Genomic DNA, 25573 nt, shown 5'->3' on the forward strand with positions numbered 1-25573 from the left:
TAGTGTCCAGAATTCTACCTGCTCCTTCTGTGTAAGGTGTAGAAGGGGTCTTTTGTGTGCGTGTGTGTTGGGGGCAAGTCTTTTTATCTACTTTCCTTTTCACATTTGGGGGTCTTTGGCTTTTCCTTATCCCACTCCTTACCATGCTAATAATAACCCAGATCAAATTAGACATTTAGTGAGGTGGTGAATTCATCCTACGCGGGGCGAGCAATAACCACGCACCCTCTAATGACTGCCTCCATTACTTCATCTCTGAACGTCATGTACAGTTGATGGACCTTAATACCTCACCGTTAATTTAGGGCCCTGCGTCTCCTCTCTTTCATCCCCACAATATGATAATTACTTCCCATCATTTGCCATGGAACGTGCCTTCCTATTAAATAGATGCAAAGAGTTAGCCCATTACATGATAAACGAGAAGCATCAAAACATGAATCCACTCCAGGTTTCAGTCACAGCCACACAGAGCTCGTAAGGAGCTGTCCAAGAGTTCTATCCAAGAGTTCTGACTGAAACCCGGAGTGGATTCACTGCCCCACTGCCATTAGAGTCACCAGCCCCTACTGCCTCACAGTAAATGACGCAGGGATGGCTCTTTACCCCAGTGATTGCATCAGTGGGTACATGACACTGGGGAGAAAGCAGCATACACAAACCCACACTCGTTTTTGCAGTCACTGTGACTGGGAAAAGCACTTTCTATAAAGCAGGTGGGTGGGTGGGGTGGGGTTGACCCACTTTGACCCTCTGCAATGTGCTGAGTTTCTGTAGCAGTCAAGCCAACCTGGAAGGTGTGTGGGGGCATCAGGTTTGACCCGTTCCGGCGTAAGCGTGGAGCATCATCGTTCACCAAGTGCAAATGTAATATGTGAGGATGCCTTCCTTTGCTTGTCTTCCACAGGCAATCTGGCATCTCAAACACACCTGGGTAACCCATGGAAGCCGGGAGGGAAAAGGAGTCTTACCTGAAAAATAGCTATCCAAGCATAGCCAATGTTATCAAAATTAATAGCTCCGTTGTGCGGGTTTAGGTCCCCCGGCCTGCACATGTTGTAATATTGGTTCCAGTTTATGCAGGCGTTTCGGTGGCTGAAGTCCAGCGTGTACGAATTTTGGTTGTAAGAGTCTATGCTCAAAGTACATTCCACCTTGTACTCCTTCCTGTTCGGGATGTTGGAACATTTCTGCATGCCATTATCCCGGGGGGACGAGCAGATGAACGGGTTCTCTTCTCCTTCCTCCGGCCGATAGTACGGATGCAGCAAAGTCAAGTTGTACGTCCTTGGATGGGGAGAGAGAGAGGAAACCCAAAGAGGCATTAATGTCTTCGGTATCATTTCCCTAAGCAAAAATGCTGAGGTCCAGTGGGTGGAGATTTGGAATTAGAGTTCAGCTGAACTGAAACCAAAGTAAGGGCTCATCTACACCAAGCAGGATATTCCACTATGAAAGTGGTATATAAAAGACAGGAGCCACACCAAGCAGGATATAGCGGTATGAAAGCGGTATATGGTATGTGCCAATGGACCCCAACAGTTGTCAGTGCACATCAATACCACTATAAAGCAGCCGTGTGGCTCCTGCCTTTTGTATATCGCTTTCATAGTGGAATATCCTGCTTGGTGGAGATGAGCCCTTAGTTTGAGTGTGTGTGAGAGAAAGAGAGAGATTAGTGCCCAATTATCATTTCTTTGGAAATGTTATGTACTTGTAACATACGTCTCCTCCCTTGTCCACTATTTCTTCTCTGTTTTGAAAAACTGAAGGCTTGTTGGCTTCATTTAGGCTGCAGTACATTACTAGTGTATATGCATATTATACTGTTGTTCCTTCTTTTTTATGAGCCATGATGCAATATCCAGCTATAAATATAAATCAGATAGCCAGAAGTTCAAGGAACTTTATTAATCTCATTTGTATATATTACCAGGCATTGCGCTATGGCATATATAAAAATACATAAGTGATGAAGGCTGTTTAGATGCTCTCATCCACCTCTGGGGTCATTGCTGGTTCTTTTATGCACTCTGGAGATCAGAGGCCTAACCTATTTGCACAGAAATGTTTAGAGGGCTGTAAATCCCATTAGCGCTGCTGGCACCCTCCCGCCTTCCTTGGGAGTCAACTGTCCACAACCTGGTGCCTTCCAGGTGTCTTGGCCTGACACTCCCATGAGCCCTGGCCAACATGACCAAGGGTCACAGATAATGGGAGTTGTAGGCCAAAATATCTGGAGGGGCCCAGGTTGGAGAAGGGTAATGTAGAGGTAGCCAGGTGTGAGGTTGCACATGTGCTTAAAAAGAAAATAGTGGGGCCTCTGTGACCACCCTTCTAGAGACATCCAGGTCCTCCCTGGGAGTCCTTCAGAAAGTGTTCCTGTCGCTTCCGAATGCCACCGGAGAGCCTCAACCCGTCTGTAGGGACACCAAGCTTCAGAAGAGCCCAATTTCCATTTCAAAGTTTTTGTTTTAAAAATGAACTCCCTCCGTTGGCTACATCTATTAATGAGAAGAGACCGCCACTGGCCATTTCAAGCTCCTTGGGTTGCCGAAGGGGGCAGAGAAAGAGAAATTAGCAGGCGCTGAATGCTTATCGCCAATCTTTTTTAAATTGCTCTGGGATTCGGTTTGCTGTTCCTGCTAGGCTGAGATAGCTGCAGGTTTTAATTGCTGCGAAGTTTGGGAACACAGCCTTTACTTTGTCTCACTCAGAGTCGTGGATTGAACTCCAAAAATACATGGACTTCCAGGCCTTCTTCTCCCAAATGGCGGATGAGGCATTAAGCCCTTGAAACTGGAGGGAAGGTTCCGTCCAGATGAAAACAGGGACCCAAAGCACCCCTGTTTTCATACTATGAATTGTTGCCTTTAGCCAACCCTCTTCCTCATTACACATTGCCAAAGGCTCAACTCCATCTGTTCTGTGATATTGGGCTGAAATCCCACCGCATCCACCAGCACATCTTAATCACCCACACGTTTAGGTTTTTTTTAACAGTTTTTAATGCTTTGTGTGTATGTTCTGTGTTTTAAAATTGTAAATTTTGTATACTCATTTTTATCTTAATTTTAGAATTTCTGTGAACCGCCCAGAGAGCTCTGGCTATGGGGACGGTATATAAGTGTAATAAATAAATAAATAAATTTCGTGGCCCCATCTGCATGCCACGTGTGTGTGTGTGTGTGTGTATGCATTTAATTTTTTTCCTTGTTATCCAGATGTTTTTATCCCATCTTTCAGTCCCTATGGACCTCCAGGGTAAGTTGCGATCATTAGGTTTAGGGTGGGGGTGAATTTTGGGAAAGGGGGGAGATTTTCATTAGGAAAACAGCATGGAGTAAGGTTTAACCCCCCTCATCCTAAATCCCCAATCCAGATTGCTCTCCCCTCTCCACGGTTTGAAACATGTTAAAGAGAAGAAGCTGCAGTCACCATACTCCATCATGGCATGTAGTTTATCACTTAGTGTTTTCATCTGCTCTATAGTAACCTACCATTTCATCCTTTATAGTAGAGTTACACCAATGCAAGGAATGCAGCAAGTATTTTCAAGAACTAAGTCAGGGCAATATTTTTGTACTAAGGGGATAGTTCTGAACTGAAGTTGTGGGACTCTTAGATTCCCATTTCCCATAGAATAGTAGAGTTGGAAGGTGCCTACAAGGCCATCGAGTCCAACCCCCCGTTCAATGCAGGAATCCACCCTAAAGCATCCCTGACAGACGGTTGTCGAGCTGCCTCTTGAAGGCCTCTAGTGTGGGAGAGCCCACCACCTCCTTGGGTAACTGGTTCCATTGTCGTACTGCTCTAACAGTCAGGAAGTTTTTCCTGATGTCCAGCTGGAATCTGACTTCCTGTAACTTCTTCAGATACAATTTGGAGAGGAGGCTGTTTGGATCCATGCATGGTACCTTCCCTAAGTGGATGCTCTGGAAAATATCGCTCACACCGGAGTTCAACAGACAGAGGGTGACCCTCTCCTTAGGCTTTAACCTTTGCTGGTGGCTCCCTCCCTTGCCTTGCCAAAGTAGGTCAGCCTCATTCTTTTAAAGCCACGGGTACAATCTTCAGCCCACTTTGAAAGCTGAAACCTCAGCTGTAAGCCAAGCGGCTAGCAGGAAGAAATTGGGCTATCTGCCAAACACCTTTTGCTTACACATACCAAGCTGTCTGGAATGCCCTGTTTATGTTTTCAGGGTGCCAGGCAGCGTCTTAGAAATAAAAATAAATTTAAGCAGGATGCAAAAAAAGGAAGAAGACGCAGACTGCCAGTGGCACCAGTATACCGGGTGGCTCTGGGTGTTTTAATGAAAAACTGAAGTCAATCCTTTTTAGGACAGGCCTGTGGCATGTCCAAGATACCAGAGGCACCGTTCGCTTTGAAACATCTCCTGAAAGACCGTGGCTGCAAGCGAGGTGGAAAAAGCCATGGCTTCAATGTCCCTCCATCTTTTTGTTTTTAACTCAACCATCTCCCTGCACATGAGTAGCACATCCATGGGAAATGCTCTGGCCGCACCCTTGACCCAATGTTCTCTGGAGATAAATAAATAAATAAATAAATAAATAAATAAATAAATAAGAAAGAAGACAGGGGAGCATTCCAAAATGTGATTCCTCCCACCTGCATGGTGAAGCGGTTCAGTCCACTCTACCACCGCAGGACTCTACCACCTTAATGCGCTTATACGCTGGCCAGGCCCGCGCAATGCTTTCCTTACAGATGGTGCAAGGGGTGTTGCATTGTGCATGCACGCGTGGGCGGGTGGGGGTGGGGGCCGATCATGCGAAATAACAAATGGCGTTCCGAGGACTTACATTTGAAAATTGGTGTCCAGGAAACACCTGTTCCTCAGCAGCCCGGCCCAGAGCTGCACTCCAACGATCCCAAAGATGAAAAAGACGAAGAAGCATAAAAGAAGAACGTTGCCTAACATAGGCAGAGTATCTAACAGCAGGGTGACAAGTATGCGCATACCTGCGGAGACAGAAAAAGAAGGAGAAGGGGCACGTTAGGGGCCAGGTGGCTTCTACGGGGTCCCTCAGGGTGGGTTGGGTGACAGCAGAAGCATCTCAAGCAGTCGCCTCTGAGAGGAGCAGTTAAGCGCAGCAGTGTGGTGTAAATGGTTAGGGTGTTCAGCTAGGACTATGGAGACCTGGGTTCTATTCCTGCTCGGCCGTGAAGCTCACTGGGTGACTTTGGGCCAGCCCATGACTCTCATCCTAACCAACCTCACAGGGTTGTTGTGAGGATAATATGCTTTAAGGCAGATTCCTGCAATGAGCAGGGGGTTGGACTCGATGGCCTTATAGGCCCCTTCCAACTCTACTGTTCTAGGGTTCTATGACTGGGGAGGATTGTGTACACTGCCTTAGTCAGGATATAAATGTAACAAATCAATAACAACATAGCACAGTGGCCCTCACTATGGGAGATCACTGACGTTCTGGGTGCCACTGCAGTGAAGGGGGTAGAGTGTAGGATTAGGGGTGGGGAGACCCAGGTTCAAATCCTGATGCAGCCAGAACACTCCCTGGGTAATTGTTGACTGGTCAGTCTAATCTACCGTTCCCCAGCCTGGTGCCCTCCAGAAGTTTTGGACTTCAGCTCCCATCAGCAAGTCCAAAACATCTGGAGGGCACCAGGCTGGGGAAAGCTGGTCTAACCTACCTCACAGAGTTGCTGTGAGGATAAAATACAACCGGGGGGAAACACCCCGTATGAACGGAACACAGAGCTAGATGGACCCTTGGTCTGATCTGGCATCAGGGCTCTTTTGATGTTTTTATGAGAGGGGTCATGCACGTTTCTGCTGCACCAGCAGATCAGATAGAGATGGCCTTTCTAAGCGCCTCTTTGAGGTCTGGGCTTCTTGCTGAATCCATCAGAAGAGGAAGAAGAAAGCAGAGAATCTGATGCTCTGGGGATCAAGGGGAGGACAAGCGGCATCAAACTGGATGACGTTTTAGACCTTTCCTTGCTGGGATTTGGAGATAAATCAGGTCCCCTTTCAAGCCTAGGGTTCTATGAAGCAAGAGCCCTGGGGAAATATCGAAGTTCCGAGAGAGCCCGGGAAAGGAAGCACCAGGGTACCCAGACTCCTGAGGGCTGCTAATGAGGAACGCTGAGGAACATGGCAAATATACATTGCCAGATGCTTATCGGCACTTGAATCAACCAGCTTCACCTTGCTGCAAGTCTTCTGGGGCGTCGTGGGAGAAATCCGCCATGGATTCAAATGGATTCAGATTTCTATGAATCTGACTTGTGGAATCCGCAGCAGAATGGATTCGATGGACTTGTGGACCATTGGCTCAGTAGCGCTAATGTGCATTAGTGCAAGTGGAATGAAATTCTTACACATCCCTAAAAAAAATTATCCGGTTCTGTCAACGATTGGACGACGGAATGGAAGACGATTGATAATCTGCGAAACACAGACAGAATGGCAGTGTACCTTTGAAGACCAGTAAGGTTGAGGAAAACTAGGGAAGTCCCAAGTTTGACAGTGTATATAGTGTTTTATCAGTACGCAGATGTACTTCAGGAATGGATGGGGGGTGGGGGAACTCTAGATACTCCAATCCTGGAGTTGATTTTAGAACTTCTCTAATTTTAACTGGAATTCTGGAAGTGGGGGATGAATGAAGCCACTCAACAATAAAGGGAAAATACATCTGTCTCTAGTAACCATCAGAGATGGCACACCATGTTGCTGGTGAATTCAATCCCTGGCGTCTCCAGGTAGGGTTGGAAAAAACCGTGCCTTGGAACCTGGGGACCCATAGCGGCCAGTTGGCATCAACAGTACCGGGCTAGCTGGACCAAGGGTCCGACTCAGTAGAAGGCCGCTTCTGATGTTCCTATGAGGGCAGGGCTGGAGTTTGCTCAGCCCCTCCCGGAGGAGGTGGGGGGGGCAGTGTGGGATCACGATGTAATTTATACAGGAACGAGCCACGGGAGAGTAAGTGAATGTTAAGGCTTTGCCTGTGAATTGGGGGATCAGAAGGGATTACCTGGATGGCTGATCCTATCTGAGATTCATTATACCCTCACAGTCTGCAGCCCCAATTGCTGTTGTGATGCCATTTGGCACCGGATGACCTGCTGTTCCCAATGATGGAACGAAGGCTCACATCAAAGGGGGTGCAGGCCACCGTGGTGAAGAAACAACAACAGTGGTTCTAAGCCTGATTTCAGGGTCTCGCTAAAATAAAATGGGAACTATGTTAGAAGATCGGGGAACTTACGTGTCGGCATATCGCACAGGGTCATAGAACAGTAGAGTTGGAAGGGGCCTATAAGGCCATCGAGTCCAACCCCCCACTCAATGCAGGAATCCACCTTAAAGCATCCCTGACAGAGGGTTGTCCAGCTGCCTCTTGAAGGCCTCTAGTGTGGGAGAGCCCACAACCTCCCTAGGTAACTGATTCCATTGTCGCACTGCTCTAACAGTCAGGAAGTTTTTCCTGATGTCCAGCTGGAATCTGGCTTCCTTTAACTTGAGCCTGTTATTCCATGTCCTGCACTCTGGGGTGATCGAGAAGAGATCCTGGCCCTCCTCTGTGTGACAACCTTCCAAGTTCATATGAAAGCCTCCACAACCTGAAAAATTGTCTATATAGACCCCTTGCACCACTACGGTCTTCAGGGGAGGCCTTGTTGTGTGTGCTGCAGAGTTACATCTGGCAGTAACACGGCAATGGGCCTTCTCTGTGGTGGCCCCTTGCCTCTGGAACAACCTCCCCTCTGCAATATGTCATGCACAGATGATCGTGTGCTTTCAACTCTCACTAAAAATGTATTTCCCAACCATTAATTTGTTTCAAATAACATTGTTGCATTATTATAATGATGAATTGTTTTATAATTTGCTGTTAAACAGCTTTTGGGAATTTATAGAGGTATTGAAGTGCACTGATAACCGTTGGGACACATTACACATTCCATACACTGCTCTCATTGTGTAGTTTCCTGCTTTTTATTCCACCTTGCCCAAGATACTGCAACAAATGCCATTGTGTGTCCAACGAGGTATAAATGTGGAAGAGGGAGGCAGTGTCACCATGATGGGATCGTAACGCTTTGACACAAGGTGTGGATTTGGCCTGAGCTAAAGTCAGCCAAAGAGGCTGCAAAAGTTTTGGTAGCGCACCACTCGACAGGAAGCGCATTTGGAGGCAAGATTCTCCTGCAGTGCGGATCGATGCGCCTGGTGGATCACGCTGGCAGCAAGCATGTCTTTGCGGGGGCTGTTTTCTCCCGCTAAGAGGTTTCTCTGAAAAGTACTCTCCCTCTGTGAACCCAGCTCTTTCTTGTTTAAATTTTCCCCTCCTGTGATGCTTCTTCCCCATCAGTGGCTCATTTTGGAGATGGCATGCTATTTAAGCTTCACTGTCATCTCTCTCTCTCGTTTTCCATCTAATGCGCCTCCCTTGTCATTTCCAATTACACCTAAAAGGCCTCTGGACTTCAACGTGGAGCCTGCCATGATGACGCTTCTTCAGAGATTAAGGCCTGAGCTAGAACTAAGGTTTATCCCGGGATCGTCCCAGCGTCATCCCTGTTCATGTAAAGGACACACAGGATATCCCGGGAGCAGGCAGGGACGACCCCGGGATAAACCTTAGGTCTAGCTAAGGCCTCAGAAGCAAGAAAGGGGAGCTGGTCTGAGACCAGGCTTCCATGGATTCAAAGTTCTACCAAACCGAAATACTCCAGATCTGTTTCCATTGCCAAAGTTCCAGCTACAAACCAGCGAGTTGCTCTGCAATCAGTATGCAGCCAAGTTGTCACTTGAACCCGGGTCTTCCTGAGCCAGAGCAGCAGATGGTAGCCCTTTCCCTTGCTGCATTTATCCATGAGGAAATTCTTCTGCAGCCTGGTCTTGTTCATGTTGAAAGACTCAGGATGAGTGGTTCCTACTGCTCTCCCAGTATCTGCTACCTCACTTTGCCTAACGGTAGGGCCGGCCTTTCTCCACAAGGCTGTTAATCCGCTGTATCTACTTTCGGTTTCATCTCGAAATTAAGATCTGAGAACTACATGAAGAGTGTTTCTTTTCCTGTTTTCCTGCTACATAACTTCTAGGTGGCACTGTGGTATAGCAGGACAGCAGAATTACACACATGTGGCAAAAGCATAAAACGCCCTCTACGTGGGGCAGCCTTTGAAGACGGTTCGGAAGCTGCAGCTTGTGCAAAATGCAGCGGCCAGATGGATAATTGGAACCAGAAGGTTCGAACATATAACACCGATTCTGGCCTGCTTGCATTGGCTGCCTATATATTTCCGAGCCCAATTCAAGGTGCTGTTTTTAACCTATAAAGCCTTACATGGCTTGGGACCACAATACCTCTCCCGACATGAACCTACCCGTACACTGCGCTCAACATCTAAGGTCCTCCTCCGAGTGCCTACTCCGAGGGAAGCTCGGAGGATGGCAACAAGGGAGAGGGCCTTCTCAGTGGTGGCCCCCCGACTGTGGAATGATCTCCCCGACGAGGCTCGCCTGGTGCCAACATTGTTACCTTTTCAGCGCCAGCTCAAGACTTTTCTCTTCTCCCAGGCATTTAACAGCATCTAACAACATATGCTAAGTTTGTTTGTTTTTAATGGACCCCAGAACTGTTGTTTAAATGGATACTGTAATTTTATACTGTTGTTTTTATATTTTGGATGGTTTTAAATTTTGTATACTTTTTTTAATGTTCACTGTTGTTAACTTTTGTAAACCGCCCAGAGAGCTTTGGCTATGGGTCAGTATATAAATTTAATAAATAAACAAATAAATAAATAAATAAATAAATGCATTTTCGTTCACTTTCACAAGTACCACCACATTTTCCCTACTCTAAAAAGACTCACCAAAAGTGCTGTTTACAAACGGAAGCAATACTGGAAGGTCACGACCTCATCTAAAGAACCTATTAAGAGCTGTGAGTAAGGAATGATGAGAGCAGAGAAATTTGCAATGGAATGAATGAGTTCAGCGTTTCCCAAGTCACCCTATGGTTTGCAAAGGGGCCGCTTTGAAGGGGTGCACCTGGGCTGGGGGTGCAAACAGAATTAATGTGGGGGATTGGCTTGCGTTAGGCTGCGTCTAGCATGGGCAAATGTGTGATGTTGAAGATTACCAGGATTCTCTGAACATTGTCTTGTGCTTCTCTCGTGCCCAGGTCCCATTCCCATTTGGGATCACTGTTCGCTCTGCGTGAGCGGGAGACTTGCACAAGCAGTGATCAAATGCAGCGACCAAATTTGTCCAAAATTCTTAATTTGCGCAACTCTCCTCCAAAGATCCGGTCTTCAGGGAAATTTGCGCAAATTAGGAAATCGGCACAAAATCAAACTGGGAAAGTTGTACAAATCACACGTATGTGTCTGGCAATTTGTGAACGTTTTGGGTGGACCTCGTGGGCTTTGAACAGGGCATGCTTGGATATTTTGTGTGCAAAAACGAAATTCTTATACATCCGTAACTGTGTCTTCCTAGTTTCTGCTCATAACAATTTGAGCGGAGGGGTGCTGAGTGCTGAATGTCAGATTGCCCCTCCGTTTAAGACAATTAGGGTTGCTTTGAGACCCTCTTTTGCAGAACGAATCCATCTGTTGACCCTCGACTAAACGGGCCTTCTGGCTCTCATTGCAAAATGTCCGGGTTGAGATGGGGAAAGGCGATTTGCAGCTACTTGGCTGAGAAATGGCACCTCTCTTCTCTTTCTCCTCCTGCACATTGCCCAATTAGAAAAAAAAACAGCAACGGCATTCCGGAATGCATTTTGAACAGTCACGAAACATAGCTAAGAGTGAGAAAAAATCATGTCAAGGGGAGCACGTCTCTTTCCCCCCACCCGTCCTCCGAAAGCTAAGTGCCCTGCCAAATGCACAAATAGTAGGGATTCGTCACCCAGCTGCTTCCAAGAACAATTTTGAACACAGACAATGCCTTGGCTGCAAGGACATTCCCCCCCCCCACACCTTTAACAATAAATCTCTCAGGCAAATTTAGTACTGTCAGCACCCGAGAGCAAAGAGAACCAGTTGCACTCACAGAGAATGCTGGGATGGACTGGGGTGTAATGATAGGGGTAGTTACCCTTCATAGAGCTCCGTTTGAAATTTTGTCCACTTCTTTAGGCACCAGAAAATAAGCCATTTCTGGTGGATACCTAATGATTTCCCTGCAATTACTCCCGCTCTCTGCAGAAAAAAAGGATTTCCGTCGAAAAGCAATAAATGAGCTCAGCCATTAGCATATCAAGCAAAAGGGTCACTCGGCGCTGAGCCGGCACTACCAGGAAATGAATTCAACTGGTTGGCTTATCTTCCAAATTGGATTGAGGGGAAAAGCAGCTGAAGGGGGCTTAAGGCCTACTTGAACCTCTGAGAGCAGACAAATGTTGTTTGGTTCTGCAGCGCAACCGACGCGCCGTGGAACGCTTCCCTGCAGGAGCAGAGGGGGAGCTGGCGGCAGCCTCCGGAACGCAGGAACAATGGAAGGTGTAGTTATCCGAGAGGAAAAGGCGGTTCCAGCGGTTGGCTGCTCAACGCGGAGCCCAAAGCAAGGGCAAGGTGCAGCTTCATGACACGGGCTTACAAAGGCTCCACCACCCACAGAGTTGGAGGAACAGGCGGCTGACCTGATCCACCCTGGACCATCCGCCATTCCTTCAGGGAATCCGCTTGGATTTCCGGCAAGGATGGGGACTCAAACAAGCAGAGATGACCGGTTTCACTGCCAGAGAGGCAGAGCCCAGGCCACGCGGTCCAGCGCGCATCATGCATGCTCAGGCGTCACTCGGCTCGTGTGACGGACCGCTGGCAAAGCAGCATTTGTTTGAATGGCTCAGGATCAGGTGCCAGGTGGAACAGCGAGTGAGCAGTGGCGAGGTGTTAGAGGACAGAGCTACGTAGGGTGGGCAGGTACCTTAATTTACAGAGGACAGTCCTCCGTTTGAAAGCATCCTCTATTTGAAGAGGAGTCCAGTCTGGTTTGAAGATAAAGAACCCTCAGAGCAGAGCGGAACAGAGCAGAGCAGCAGACTTGAGCAGTAGGCACCCAGCTCACCTGGTAGGTCTTCTCCATGATGGCGAGATCTCTTGTATGTCTGTTTAAATCATGAGGGCAACTTGTGGGAAATCATCCCTTTCCAGTGGCCTTGCTGGCTTTGGCTGTTGGCTGTTGGCAACCCACCGGTGCAGTCTGGCCTTTCCCAGCCTGGTGCCCCCTAGATGTTTTGAACTGCTACTCCCAGCATTCCTGAATGCTGGTCATGCTGGCTGGGGCTGATGGGAGTTGTAGTCCAAAGCCTCTGGAGGTCATCCATTTGGGGAAGGCTGGTGGAGGGAGTAGCGTGCAAGGCTAGGGAGACCCATCTTGAGATCCCCACTCAGCCATGAAACTGGCAGTGGCTAACTTTGGCTCTGTCTGTCTCTCTTAATCTGTGAAGATAAAATGGGGACCGACTAATTACACTGCCTTGAGCTCTATGGAGGAAAAGGGAGCCACAAAAGTAATGGCCCATGATGGGGCCATTGATGCCAGCTGTTTGAACTGGTCTAGTGCTTTATTGAACTTGTTCTTAGCCGTTTAACTTGTTTTTAAGTGGGGTATATTGAAATTTCTATGCTGGAATTTATCTTGTGAATTGTTGCGAACCACCCAGAGAGCTTCTGTTATTGGTTGGTACAGAAATGAAATCAGTCATTAGAGAATAAATGTAAGCAAATCAATACATTTGATCTCTTTGGTAACTGGATGACTTCCAGATTTGCAACAGAAAGCAGGACTGGGCTTTGGATTCTCCCATGGGCAGGGCCGGCGCCAGACTATATTGCGCCCTAGGCAGGTGCGTTCAGAAGCCTCTGCCTTGCCCTCCCCGTGCGTGCGTGTGCCCGCTCCCACCCGCTCCCGCCCGCTCCCGGCCTTGAAGCCAGGACGCTGGGGTTGGGGGTTGGGGCGGAGGCTTCGAAGCGGCGCGCCCGGAAGTGGCTTCCTGGCGTGCCATACTGAAGCCTCCACCCTGCTCCCACTCCCGGCCTTGAAGCCAGGATGCTGGGGTTGGGGGACGGGGCGGAGGCTTTCAAGTGGCGCACCCAGAAGTGGCTTCCTGGCACGCTGTTCTGAAGCCTCCGCCTCCAACCCTAGCGTCCTGGCTTCGAAGCCAGGAGCGGCTTCCAGCCGGGCGCCAGCTTCGAAGCCAGGATGCTGGGGTTGGGGTGGTGGTGGCTTTGGAACAGTGTGCCCGGAAGCCGCTCTAGGAGAGCAGCTTCCGGGTGCCCCATTCGGCGCCCTCGTTTGTTTGGCGCTGTAGGCCACCACCTGAGTTGCCTCTATGGCAGCGCCGGCCCTGCCCATGGGCTGGCTACATTAATCCCGGCAGTCAACTAGGCAGCAACCAAGAGGTGGGCTGTACTTGATCCCGGCATAAATTTTGTCATCACATTGGGAGAAACAAGGGACTTACTTGGCACCCTGTTAATGGCTCGTAAAGGCCTGAGTACTCGGACAGTTCGGATGGCGGATAAGCTCACGTTGTGTCCATCCAAAGAATATTCCATCATGCTGAAGGAAGAGAGAGAGAGAGAGAGAGAGAGGGGTGAGAAAGAAGATCCCGCGTGCCCTCTAATCTGCTGTGGATTCTGGATAGAGTCAAGCTGCAATTCTGGTGGCCATGTGTCTTACTCTGTAACCTACAGGCCTCTCTTTGAAAGGCTGGCAAGGTATATCCTGTTTTTATTCGCTTTTATTTTGTTTGTTTAATAATACTTGCATATTGCTTGATATGGCAAAATGTCTAAGTGGTTTACACGCCGAAGTACAGGAACTACTATTGAAATACTCAATTAACAGCAATTCAAGCTACGGCATAAACAAACAAGTAACAGAAACAATATTTTTAAAACAAACAAAACACAGGAAACAATCAAAGGGAGCATTATCATGATATCAGTGCATCATTTCTAAATTTGTGCCTATACATGTAAATTAGCACACACAGTTTTTCTGCAGATCAATACCTTCTTTTCTGCTCTTTTTTGTAGACATATTTCCTCTTTTCTGGCAATGCGCAAGCAAGTGGCCACTCTTGCTGCAATCCTCAGCATGGTGACTAGGGAGTTTGCCCCATTGGACGCAATGGAACTTGCTTATGAGTATGCATACATAGGACCTTTCTGCCAGACAACCATTAGAAGAGGGGTGTGTGTGTGTGAGTTTCAAAATGTGGCCTTCCAGCGCCATTTTATTTGGGCTGGAAATTATGGTCTTGTGTTTAGACCTTACAGCCCATTTCTCCCTCGTACTTCAGTTCTTGGGCAATATATTTTTCTTTTAGTTTCACCAGTTTGCCTCCTGGGAAATGAATGGTTTTGACTGTGCCCACCATGTCAGCCGTTTTATGAATGGGCGAACCCCACCATTGCAGCCATTTTGTGAGAGTGCCCATGACACTCTATCAAAATTCCTAATGTGCCCACTGACCCAAAACAGATGGGGACCACTACCTTAGGGTCACACCCCAGTCCATGCATAAATTAATTCACTATCGTGTCCGTTCGTTTCTAGTAGGGGGAATATGCACCCAGGTGAAGCATGCCCTAGAAATGAAATATAGGCCTGCTGAGATGTTTTTTTCCTTTCAAACCCTTGCTACTGTGTAACACACTTCCTGGTTAACCCTGCCCGATTTGTATTCAGCTTTTCAGTGGTTCTGAAGCAAATCAACTCGGATTCGTTTAGCCGCCGCATCCCACGGAATGTCAGAGAAACAGCCTGAGCTGATCCGCAGGCCACCCGGCGAGGAAATTTATACCGCAAACACCAATTTCCACCTGCCAGTGAGAATGAATAGGCCCACCGCCAAGCGCCAGGTGTGCACGTCGAGACGGCTTTCCGGGAATAATATAAGCCATTGTCTAAAGCCATTGTACAAATACGGCACAATCCTGAAGGGTTGCCTGGCTGCCGTCCCAATTTGTCAGCTGGTTAAGTAGTTCCCACTGTAAATGGGAGTTATTTATTTATTTAAAATGGAGATAAACAAGGAACAAAACCGCTGCATCGTTGACCAGGCTGGGAGATCTCTCTAGGGAGCATGGGAAATCGACATTATCAAAGAGCAAAGGGGTTTTGTGTGGATGGCACCACTTCTGGTGGCAACACGTTCAGTGGCCGTGATGTCACAGAGGGGGGTGGGGCAAGCAGAAATGTCTGCCATTGGTTGAGCTGCTTACATCTCAGAGAGGGGCAAGAGAAGGCAGAAGAGCTTAGGGAAGGAGAAGATAGGAGAATCAGGGGCCCATTTATATCCCCCATGTTTTCCTCTTGCAAGGAACCCAAGGCGGCTTACATGGTCTGTAGATGGGGAGGAATAACTGGGAAATGTATTACACATAGGATGCAACCAATGACCAAAGAGCTTGAAAAAATGGTCCTCCTTTTATCTTCAAAACAACCCTGTGAGGTAGGCCAGGCTGAGAGTCAGGGACTGGCCCAAAGTCACCTGTGGAGGTTCTTGGCAAGTGGGGACTAGCACTCAGGTCTCCCAGTCCATCACTACACCACTCTGGCTCTTGGAAGCACTGGAATGAGTCCTATGGCTCAAGTGCTCAGCGATTTGGCTGTTCTAACACTTGGGCCGTAGCTAGACCTGAGGTTTATCCTGGGATCATTCAGGGGTCAAACCTGTTCATCTAGGTGACACACAGGGGATCCAGTGCTCAGGCAGGGGCGAACCCTGGAGGATCCCAGGATAAACCTTAGGTCTAGCTGTGGCCTAGGAGACACATGGGTGATCCAGCACTCAGGCAGGGGCGAACCTTGGATGATCCCAGGATAAACCTTAGGTCTAGCTGTGGCCTTGGTGAATACGCCACACACCAACTTCCTGTGCTGGAGAACAGGTCCGTCCCTGCGTGAGCCTCATAGCCTCATGGAGGACTGGGCTCTTCCCTCAGTGTGCTAGATGTATTTGATATTTGCCTTCCAGACCAATTCATTTATTTTATTCAAGGAAATGGTTACCTTGATTGACACTCCCCAAAAGAGCCCCCGAGGCAGTTTCCAGATTAAAAATACAAAAGTTCAATAAAAAAATTAATGAGATCAACCCTCCCAAACCAAATACAGTATATCAGTTAACAAATGAAAACTGCTTATTGATGGCACACAGCCTCCAGCCCCAAATCCACAGATGCACCCCCCCCCAATAGTTTTATGTAGATGTTACATTACATGGATTGGCCTACTGGCACCAATTAGCCAAGATATCTAAATGGAACCTCCATGTTTAATAACGTAAGAAGAGCTGTGCTGGATCAGACCAAGGGTCCATCTAGTCCAACATTTGTTCCCACAGTAGCCAAGCAGATGTCTGTGGAAAGCCATGTAACACACTCATACCCATGATCCCCAGCAACTGCTGTAGATAAGTGTATTGCCTCTGATACTCAAGCTAGCATATAGCCATCAGGACTAGTAGCCATTCATAGCCTTCTGTTCCATGAATTTGCCCCTTTTTAAAGCCGTCCAAATTGGTGGCCATCACTACATCTTGTGGTAGAGAATTCCATAGTTTATGCCCTGCATTGGGCAGGGGGTTGGACTCAATGGCCTTATAGGCCCCTTCCAACTCTACTATTCTATGATTCCATGATTCTAAGTCCTTCCTTTAATCTGTGCCGAATCTCCCACCAACCATGAGATATATTATGAGAGAGGGAGAAAAATGTCTCTCTATCCACTTTCTCTACACCATGAATATGGTTTAGAGAATATGGTGTAGAGGCAGCTGGACAACCCTCTGTCAGGGATGCTTTAGGGTGGATTCCTGCATTGAGCAGGGGGTTGGACTCGATGGCCTTGTAGGCCCCTTCCAACTCTGCGATTCTATGATTCTATGATTAATATTTTTGGGGCATCTCTAGCCAGTCCTGCCCTTACTTGCTTTTCTCTAAGCTAAACAATCCCAGCTGTTGTAAGCTCAAGGAGTTGCCTCTTAATCATTTTAGTTGCAACTTTACAATATCCTTTTTTTAAAGGTGTGGTGACTGGAACTGTACACAGTACTCGTAAGTGTGGTCATGCCATTTGTATAAGGGCAGGATGGCTTGGCAGTTGTATTTTCAATTCCTTTCGTAATTATGTCCAACATGGAATTTGCCATTTTCACAGCAGCTGCAGACTGGTTTGACATTTAGAGACAACTCATCTCTGACTACCAACTGCTGGGGGAAACTGCTTCATGTCCTGCTTTTGGGAATCCCAGAGGAATTGTGCTGCTAACTCTAGAAACAGGATGCAAGTCCTGGAGGACTTTTGCTCTCTTCTTAAATACGACTAATCAATCTCACACAGAAGACCATAGGAAGGGCCCTGCCAGGTCAGACCAACTACAGTATTTCACAGTCTTGGGTGCTGATCCCACATTTCCATGGCCTCCAGTCTGTCCATTGATCAAAGGAGAAGTTTTATCTGATGAGGTGGCCCATGTTTTGTTCCTATGGACACTTAACAGGGTACTCCACGGAGGTGTGGGGAAGAAAATAGCCAGTCCATTCCCTTTGCTCCAATTGCAACTGTGCAGTTGAACCACTGTTTGCATAAAAGTTGCCCTGGTTACCGCTGCCTTGGCTTGATACCACAAGCATTAGTTGAATGAACTCACTTGAGGGCACCGAACGGGTAGAAGTGGTCCTACACACTCACCACACAGTCCCTTATCCTGCCAGGCTCTAAAATAGACCTGCTATCGAGAGTTGACTGACATTTTGGAGGATGGTTGTGGGTGGAGGTGGCAGCAGAGAGTAGCTTTGAAACCAGCCCCCCTCCCCAAAGCAGTCTTAGAGAGCAATCCGATGGCCACCAGACAGTGTCTGGGGAGAGAGGAAATAAGATAGTTTGAATTCTCGGAACTGAGGTCAGAGACGGCGTACTGACCTCAGACCCAGGAGTCCAACTTTCCCTCTTCCCCTTGCTAATAAAAATTTAAAAGCATTGAAGAAAGCTACTTCTTCAACGTTTCATCTTTCTTTGGGTCTTTTATGCAAGACTCTGGCACATATGTTCTGCTAAGTTTACTGCTAGCAGAAGAGGAGTTGCAGATTCCCTTACAGAGCTATCCTCCATGGTCTCCCATTTAAGTTTTCTGTTTGGGGGTGTGTTAAGTGCTGTAGGGGCTAGTCCTGGGAAGAGCTCTGGGTGTAGCTGTCCAACGTTGGGGAACCACCAGGGTTTTAGGGTGGCTGTGTGTCCTCTTTTACAGAGGACTGTCTTCTATTTGAATGTGTCCTCAATCTGAAAGGCCATCCCATCCAATTCCAGTTTAAAGATAGAGATGCTTAAGAACTATTGCCCTTCAAAAGTTGGCATCTGGACAGCAGACTGAAGAGGAAGGCACACCCATCACCTGGTTGCAGTCTTGCCCAACCTTCCAGTTGTGTCAGACTAGCGCAGGATCTACACGACTGCTTTAAAATGGTTTATAACAGTAGTGACAACTGTTGGGGCCCAGGACATACCTCATATACTGTTTTCAGACCATTTTAAAAATGTCCTATCCCCCTTGGTGTAGATCTGGCCTATAACTGTGTTGGACTACAACCAGCATGGCTGGCTGGGGCATGCTGGGAGTTGTAGTCCAACACACCTGGAGGGTACCAGGTTGGGGAAGATTGGTTGAACATCACCCCCCCCCCAAACCGATCAATTATCCACCTTACACTTTATCTTTTAAGAAACACCCTTTTCCCCCCTTGCAAAATCAAGCCCAATTATTTCCTGCCTCTTACGTGGTTTTACAAAGCTTTTAAAAATCTGGCATAAAATACTCCTGCTTCCTTCCTGAAAGAATGAAGAAAAGAAAGCTAATGGGCTTGTGGAACATCTCTTTGCCCCCCCCCCCAAAAAAAAAAACAATCACACACACAAATGTAAGTTTACATCTCTCTCTCCTCCGGCACACATGGCTGATGGACGGATGCTTTGTCTACCCACCCGGCAATGACGATGAAGAAGTCCAGGCGATTCCACGTGTCTCCTAGGTAACACTTCTGCCCGAAGATCCCCAGAGCGATCATCTTAATGACCATCTCCACAGCAAAGAAGGCGAAGATGAAGTGATCAAATGCCTGAATTAAAAAGAAAGAAGTTGCTGTTGAGCTTTCCTGGTTCAAGAAATGCTTTCACATCTGGAGAAGAAAAGAGGAACCTTCCTGTATCTGATATGGGTAGTCTTGGAGCGACAGAAGCTTTCCTGGAGGAGGAGGAGGAGGAGGAAGAGGAGGAGGAGGAGGAGGAGAAGGAGGAGGAAGAGGAGGAGGAGGAGAAGGAGGAGGAGGAGGAGGAGGAGGAGGAGGAAGAGGAAGAGGAGGAGGAGGAGGAAGAAGAGGAAGAGGAAGAGGAGGAGGAGGAGGAGGAGGAGGAGGAGGAGGAGGAGGAGAAGGAGAGCCTACTACTACAGGAGGAAAGATAATTTGGCACAAACTGAAAATTCAGCAAAATTTCAGAAGCTGGACATTTTGTTATTGTTATTATTACATTTATATCCCGCCTTTTCTCCTCCTCTCCATTTTTATCCTCACAACAACAACCCTGTGAGGTGGGTTAGGCTGAAAGCCAGTGACTGGCCCAAAGTCACCCAGCAGGCTTCTTGACTGAGTGGGGACTAGAACTCAGGTCTCCTGAGTCCCAGTCCAACACTCTAACCACTACACCACACTGTCTCATGTGTTTTTTAAAAAACAAAAACAAATCCCACCTTGCTGAAGGCTTTTTGCCCCCTGTTGGACTCCAGTTGTACCATAGGTCCACGTGGAACCAACAGGACTTTGCCCTCTAAAGACCTCCGTGACTGGGCAGGCTGGTAATGTGTTCGCTGTTTGCTTGGTTGCCTAGGATTTGCTACTTCGGAACATTTTTTTGGAATTGGAGAAGATATCTCCATAGCATCCCAATCTCATTCTTCCTTGTCTCTGAGAGATGTAGCCAAATAGATTCTCTGAATAGCACCGGCTGTAGATAATAAACTACATGAACAGACGGTTGACTTCATGTTTTGCCTCTGAGGTTCCTCGAAACATCTGACTAGTCGCTGTAGGAACAGGAGGCTGGATGAGATGAACCCTTCTGACGTTTGTAGCCCTAATGGAACCTCCATGATCAGAAGGAACTCTAGGCATTGGTGAGAAATAAAAGGGGGGACGGCTGCCTTGGTGCCTTTCTGTACTTCATGGGAGTATCTTGTTGGCCCCATTTGGAGACAGAAAGCTGGGCCAAATGGATTGGATCCGCAGCCCGTCCCCAGCCGGTCTCCTCCTTGAGTGTGTGTGTGTGTGTGTACGCGTGCGCACGCACGAAAACCTTAAATCTTAAGCCTTGTTATTGAACAGTAAGGCAATAACATTAACAAGCCTAATTCAATAGCTTTACACTTCCATTTTCCTAAACACCCTAAATCCCACAGTATCCATAACAGGGATGTGGAAGGGAAGCTGCTGGTATGTAATGACCGGCCCAAAGCCAAATGCAAACAAGAGTCTAATGGAAGTTGGAGGGAATAGTCTAAACGGAACGGCTGGTTTAAATAGCTGAGGCTTTCTTAGAGCGCCTGCTGGCCAGAAGGTTTTTTGCTTTAAACATGTTTGCAGAAAAGGAAAACTTCTCTGCAGGACTTGGCAGGGGGCGGCAACTGCATTCGCTACCCAGAGGGAACCCAGAACAACAATGGAGGAAAGGTGGGCGAGAATTCCATTTCAGTTTGATTGTGGGAAGAATTTACAAAAAACTTGTGAAGTTCTCCATATCCAGGCAAAAAGGACTTGATAGATTTGGCCATCGAGGTCCAGGGCCTTCAGTGCTTAGCTCTTAAAGGTTCTGGGTTTGAAACCCTGCATATTCGACCACATGGGGTTGGGGTTGCCAACTCTCCCCCCCCCCACACCGCAACTGACTCTTCATTTTTAACAGCCGCATGGCCAGCAGGCATATCATGGTCCTGTGCATGCTGGCAATAGCTGTGCCTATTGAATGTGGCTGGTAGAGATGGCTAAGAATTCCCTTTCATTTCCAGTTCATTTTTTAAAATCAGGGTTTACCAAAAGTTCTTCATATTTGAGAGATAAAGAACTTGAGATTTTAAATAGGGGTGTGCTCTGCTCCGTTATGGATCCCTGGATCCAAAGCGGAGCGGGCTGATCCAGACCTCCGAAGCCCAGTTCCAGAGCGGATCGGGGAAGGTCTGGATAGGCTTGAAGCGGTTCAGAATGGTCTGAAGTGATCCAGACCTTTCCAGAGCAAGTAAGTGGGGAGGGGGGGAATGGGTGCTGAATATCGACCCGGCAGTCTAGATCTTAATCTGGATCTGGTTCCGGAGCGGATCGGCGGAGGTCCAGATTGACCCAAACTGGTTCGGTCCCGATCCAGAAGGTCTTGATCAGGATCCGAAACAGTTCGGGGAGGGGGTGCACAGCCCTAATTTTAAACATTCAAATGTGGGAGAAAGTGAAACTGACAGGTACCCCCATTCTGGTGATGGAGCTAGCCCACCCCAATGCTACTGGGGTATTCTGGGGTATTCTACTCAGTCCAGAAGGCCCCCGAGAAGATCTTCCTTGGGGCATATGCCAGCAAGGCGATTCCCAGGATTCAGAAGGGATTGGAGTTAGCAGCTAAAATCGAGCCCATAAGCTTCAGCGTGTCATTAAAGGGATGAAGAGCTCAATGCTTGGACGTGCTCCCCAGTGGGCGGTTATCTGCGTTGCCTTACGAGCAGAGATATGCCGGGTTTTGCCGGCCGTCTCGACACAAAGACTGAATTATGTGCGATCTCTAGGGAGAGAGCAATTGGAGGGAAGCTTATTTCATACCAGTCCCATGGGCAGTCATCCGTCACCCCTGATGAGATGGAAAGAGCTCGTGCAGATGGCGAGGACATCCAAATTGTAAAATCCAAATCAAACAGGAAACGTATCACAATGCAACGGCGGGGATGGGCTAACTGGTGATAATAAAGAATATGTACAAGAATATCTGACGATATAATTTTATCTGTGCAACCTAAGAACGTATATTAAAACAATAGAGGAAAGAACAACATTACTGGGCTGTAACGATACCGGAAGTAATCTGGACCACATAGAACCAAAAGGTATGAAGACTTTGTGTCAAAAGACGTTTGCTTTGCTTTCTACTTGGCACTGGTTACTTCTGGTACTGTAGGACATTGCAGCACAATTATATGGTACCTCCCTTTATTATTTTAATATATGTTTTTAGATTGCACAGATAAAATTATGAATCCAGGTAGATCCACAGTGTCATGAGCAGGGGAGATGCTGTGAGGCTATGATGACCTTTCAAGCCAAATCCATCGTGTGTGTGTGTGTGTGTGTGTGTGTGTGTGTGTGTGTGTGTGAGAGAGAGAGAGAGAGAGAGAGAGAGAGAGAGACTGAGACCTCACAAGAGCAACAGGAGCTACCAAGGCAATAGGGCAGGTGTGGGCAACTTCTGAAGGTTGGAGGGGGGCATACTGTTAGTTTTACCCTACTCTGTGCCTGTTTGCATTCTCTTCCCTTCCTTATTGTTTTATTATGATTTTATTAGAATGTAAGCCTATGCGGCAGGGTCTCGCTATTTACTGTTTTACTCTGTACAGCACCATGCACATTGATGGTGCTATATAAATAAATAAATAATAATAATAATAATTTTGCCCCCCAGAACCCACTGGGGGCTGGACCCTCTTCCAATGCTACTGAAATTTCCACTGCGTTGGCTGACATGATGGCCAACAAAGGAGTGATTTTGCACGAAAACAAAGCATTTGCGGCATGCAAGCTTTGCTTACTAGCAGAATCATAATGTCAGGAGGTTTCCAGGAGCACGATTCTGCTTCTAATCAAGCTTTGCTCTCCCTGTGTGCCTTGATTTCTTTGCTGATGCTGTCGGTTGTGGTGCGGTAGGACCCTCCCCCCTGCATTTCAGGGTTCCAATCACGGCCACCCCTGTCATATCACTTCTTGCAAAGAACAGAAAGAAAGAAAGAAAGAAAGAAAGAAAGAAAGAAAGAAAGAAAGAAAGAAAGAAAGAAAGATGGCACTGCCTTTATTTATATTTATTGCATTGGCTGCCTGTACGTTTCCAAGCCCAATTCAAAGTGCTCAGTTTTGACCTATAAAGCCTTCCACGGTTTGGGATCACAATACCTGACGGAACGCCTTTCCCTACATGGAACCTACCCGCTCACTGCATTCTACATCTAAGGCCCTCCTCCAAGTGCCTACTCCGAGGGAAGCTCAGAGGATGGCAACAAGGGAGAGGGCCTTCTCAGTGGTGGCCCCCCAATTCTGGAATGATCTCCCCGACGAGGCTCACCTGGCACCAACACTGTTTATCTTTTCAGCGCCAGGTTAAGACCTTTCTCTTCTCCCAGGCAGTTAACAACATGGGCTGAGTTTGTTAGTTTCTAACTTACCCCAGAATAGCTGTTTTTACAAGGATACTGTTGTTTTTATGCTTCTTATGTTTTAAAAAATTGTATATTTGTTTTTAATGTTTACTGTTTTTAACTTTTGTAAACCACGCAGAGAGCTTCGGCTATGGGGCCGAATGCAATAAATAAATAAAACATTCATTTGTATCCCACCGTTTCCCCACTACCGGGACTCTTACCTCCAAGATGGTGCACCTCTCTGATTGGCATCTGGTATCTTGACAAGGCTGAAACATTCCGAGAGTGACGCAGTTCAAGAGGATGACCAGCATGCTGAAGTGCTCGAACCAGGTGAGAGCAAAGAGTTAAGGAAGCCAAATTGATGGAGCTGCCCACAAAAACTGGCAGAAAATGAAGATGAGGAATGTCGGTGGGATTTGCATATCCAACCAGCCCTCCTCCTGGCTTAGAAATAACAACCACAAGACGTACCAGTATCAACCCTGCAAAAAGCAAGAGGCATGAAGATTTGACATTCCCTAGAGACGTGGAGAGAAAGCCGTTCCCAACTTAAGACAACTCCTGCTGAGATAAAGAGATAGGAAGCATCTAACACCCTCACCCATGATTTGACATACAAGGCAGAGAACTCTGATGTGAGTGACAGCTGCTATTGTTGTTGTCGTGCTGTCATCATTGCACACTTTAACGTGAAGCAGAACTTTAAATAATGTTGTGAATTTTTCAGCAAATGGTGGAGACAAATGCTTAGCATTGAAGCTATGGAAATTATGGCACCTAGAGCCATCTAATCAAGGAGCAAGTTTATAATCCCTGATTTAATAGACATGCTATTTTATTTCCTTCTACCTTCCATGATTTTTTAAATTTAAATTAAGTTTGACGGCAAAGAGGTTACCATTCGTAATATGTGTTCAATTACATAAATCTGGAACTGGTTCCCCAACATGAGTCAAGTTAAATGAAAATACAGTGCGTTGTCATCAATACATCGGAGAAAGAAGGATAAAAGAGAGGAAGATTTAATTCACCCTTCTCAATAGAGTGTCCTCCAGATGTGTTAGCCTAGAATCATAGAATAGAATAGCAGAGTTGGAAGGGGCCTACAAGGCCATCGAGTCCAACCTCCTGCTCAATGCAGGAATCCACCCTAAAGCATCCCTGACAGAGGGTTGTCCAGCTGCCTCTTGAAGGCCTCTAGTGTGGGAGAACCCACAACCTCCCTAGTTGTAGGGAGTTGTAGGGAGCCCTACAACTCCTATGATGGGACTTGTAGTCTAAAACATCTGGAAGGTACCCAGTTGGGAAAGGGTGTTGTAGTCGAAGAGAGAGAGAGAGAGAGAGAGAGAGAGAGAGAGAGAGAGAGAGAGAGAGAGAGAGATCATCTACACCAAGCAGATATTCCACTATGAAAGTGGTATGAAAGTGGTATATAAAAGGCAGGAGCCACACTGCTGCTTTGTAGAGGTACTGAAGTGCATAGACAACTGTTGGGGCCCATGACACAGACCATATACCGCTTTCATACCACTTCCATAGTGTTATATCCTGCTTGGTGCAGATGTGTCCTGGGCCCCAACAGTTGTCAGTGCACTTCAGTACCACTATAAAGCAGCAGTGTAGATCCTGCAGGGCGATATCGCTATAAAGCAGTAGTGTGGCTCCTGCCTTTTATATAACGCTTTCATAGTGGAATATCCTGCTTGGTGTAGATGAGCCCAGAGAGAGGTTGGGAAAGGGTGAAACAGAAGCAAAATGGGAAGGACCAAGGCGAGATATATATATATGCTGCCCTTCAGTGTAAAATGGTTTAGGCAGCATACAATCAACAATACATTTGAAATAAAAAGGGATTATAAAACAAATGAACAACAACCAATATGCACAACCAAACCCTTGCCAAAAGCATGGAAACAGAAGCAATGACTACCTTAAGTCTCACAACATGAAGGTCAGCTATAAAACATGCTAAAAAGTCCAGGGCCAATTAAAAAAAGTCATCGCTAGGTCCCAAAGTGCACCAGCTGAGTGGCGCTATAGATACAAGGCACTACCACCACAAAGGCCCTGGACTTCAGTCATCAGCTGCCCAGCTCCGAATGGCAGGGGGCAC

The 25573-nt window shown here is 47.2% G+C and overlaps 1 protein-coding gene across 1 annotated transcript in view; it reads right to left on the reverse strand.

The window, feature by feature from the left end:
- CACNA1H (calcium voltage-gated channel subunit alpha1 H) overlaps positions 1-23786 on the reverse strand; it is a 132140-nt gene extending 108354 nt beyond the window's left edge. The window contains exons 1-5 of the mRNA XM_063143256.1: positions 23679-23786; positions 19005-19138; positions 13477-13574; positions 4825-4984; positions 972-1287 (exon numbers count right to left, since the gene is read on the reverse strand). Coding sequence (XP_062999326.1) covers positions 972-1287; positions 4825-4984; positions 13477-13574; positions 19005-19138; positions 23679-23771 — 801 coding nt within the window. The 5' untranslated portion in view covers positions 23772-23786. The remainder of the gene's footprint in view (positions 1-971; positions 1288-4824; positions 4985-13476; positions 13575-19004; positions 19139-23678) is intronic.
- Between the last annotated feature and the right edge of the window lie 1787 nt (positions 23787-25573).

Source organism: Elgaria multicarinata, chromosome 17 (genome assembly GCF_023053635.1).
Source record: "Elgaria multicarinata webbii isolate HBS135686 ecotype San Diego chromosome 17, rElgMul1.1.pri, whole genome shotgun sequence".
In the NCBI taxonomy this organism is placed as follows: Eukaryota; Metazoa; Chordata; class Lepidosauria; order Squamata; family Anguidae; genus Elgaria; species Elgaria multicarinata.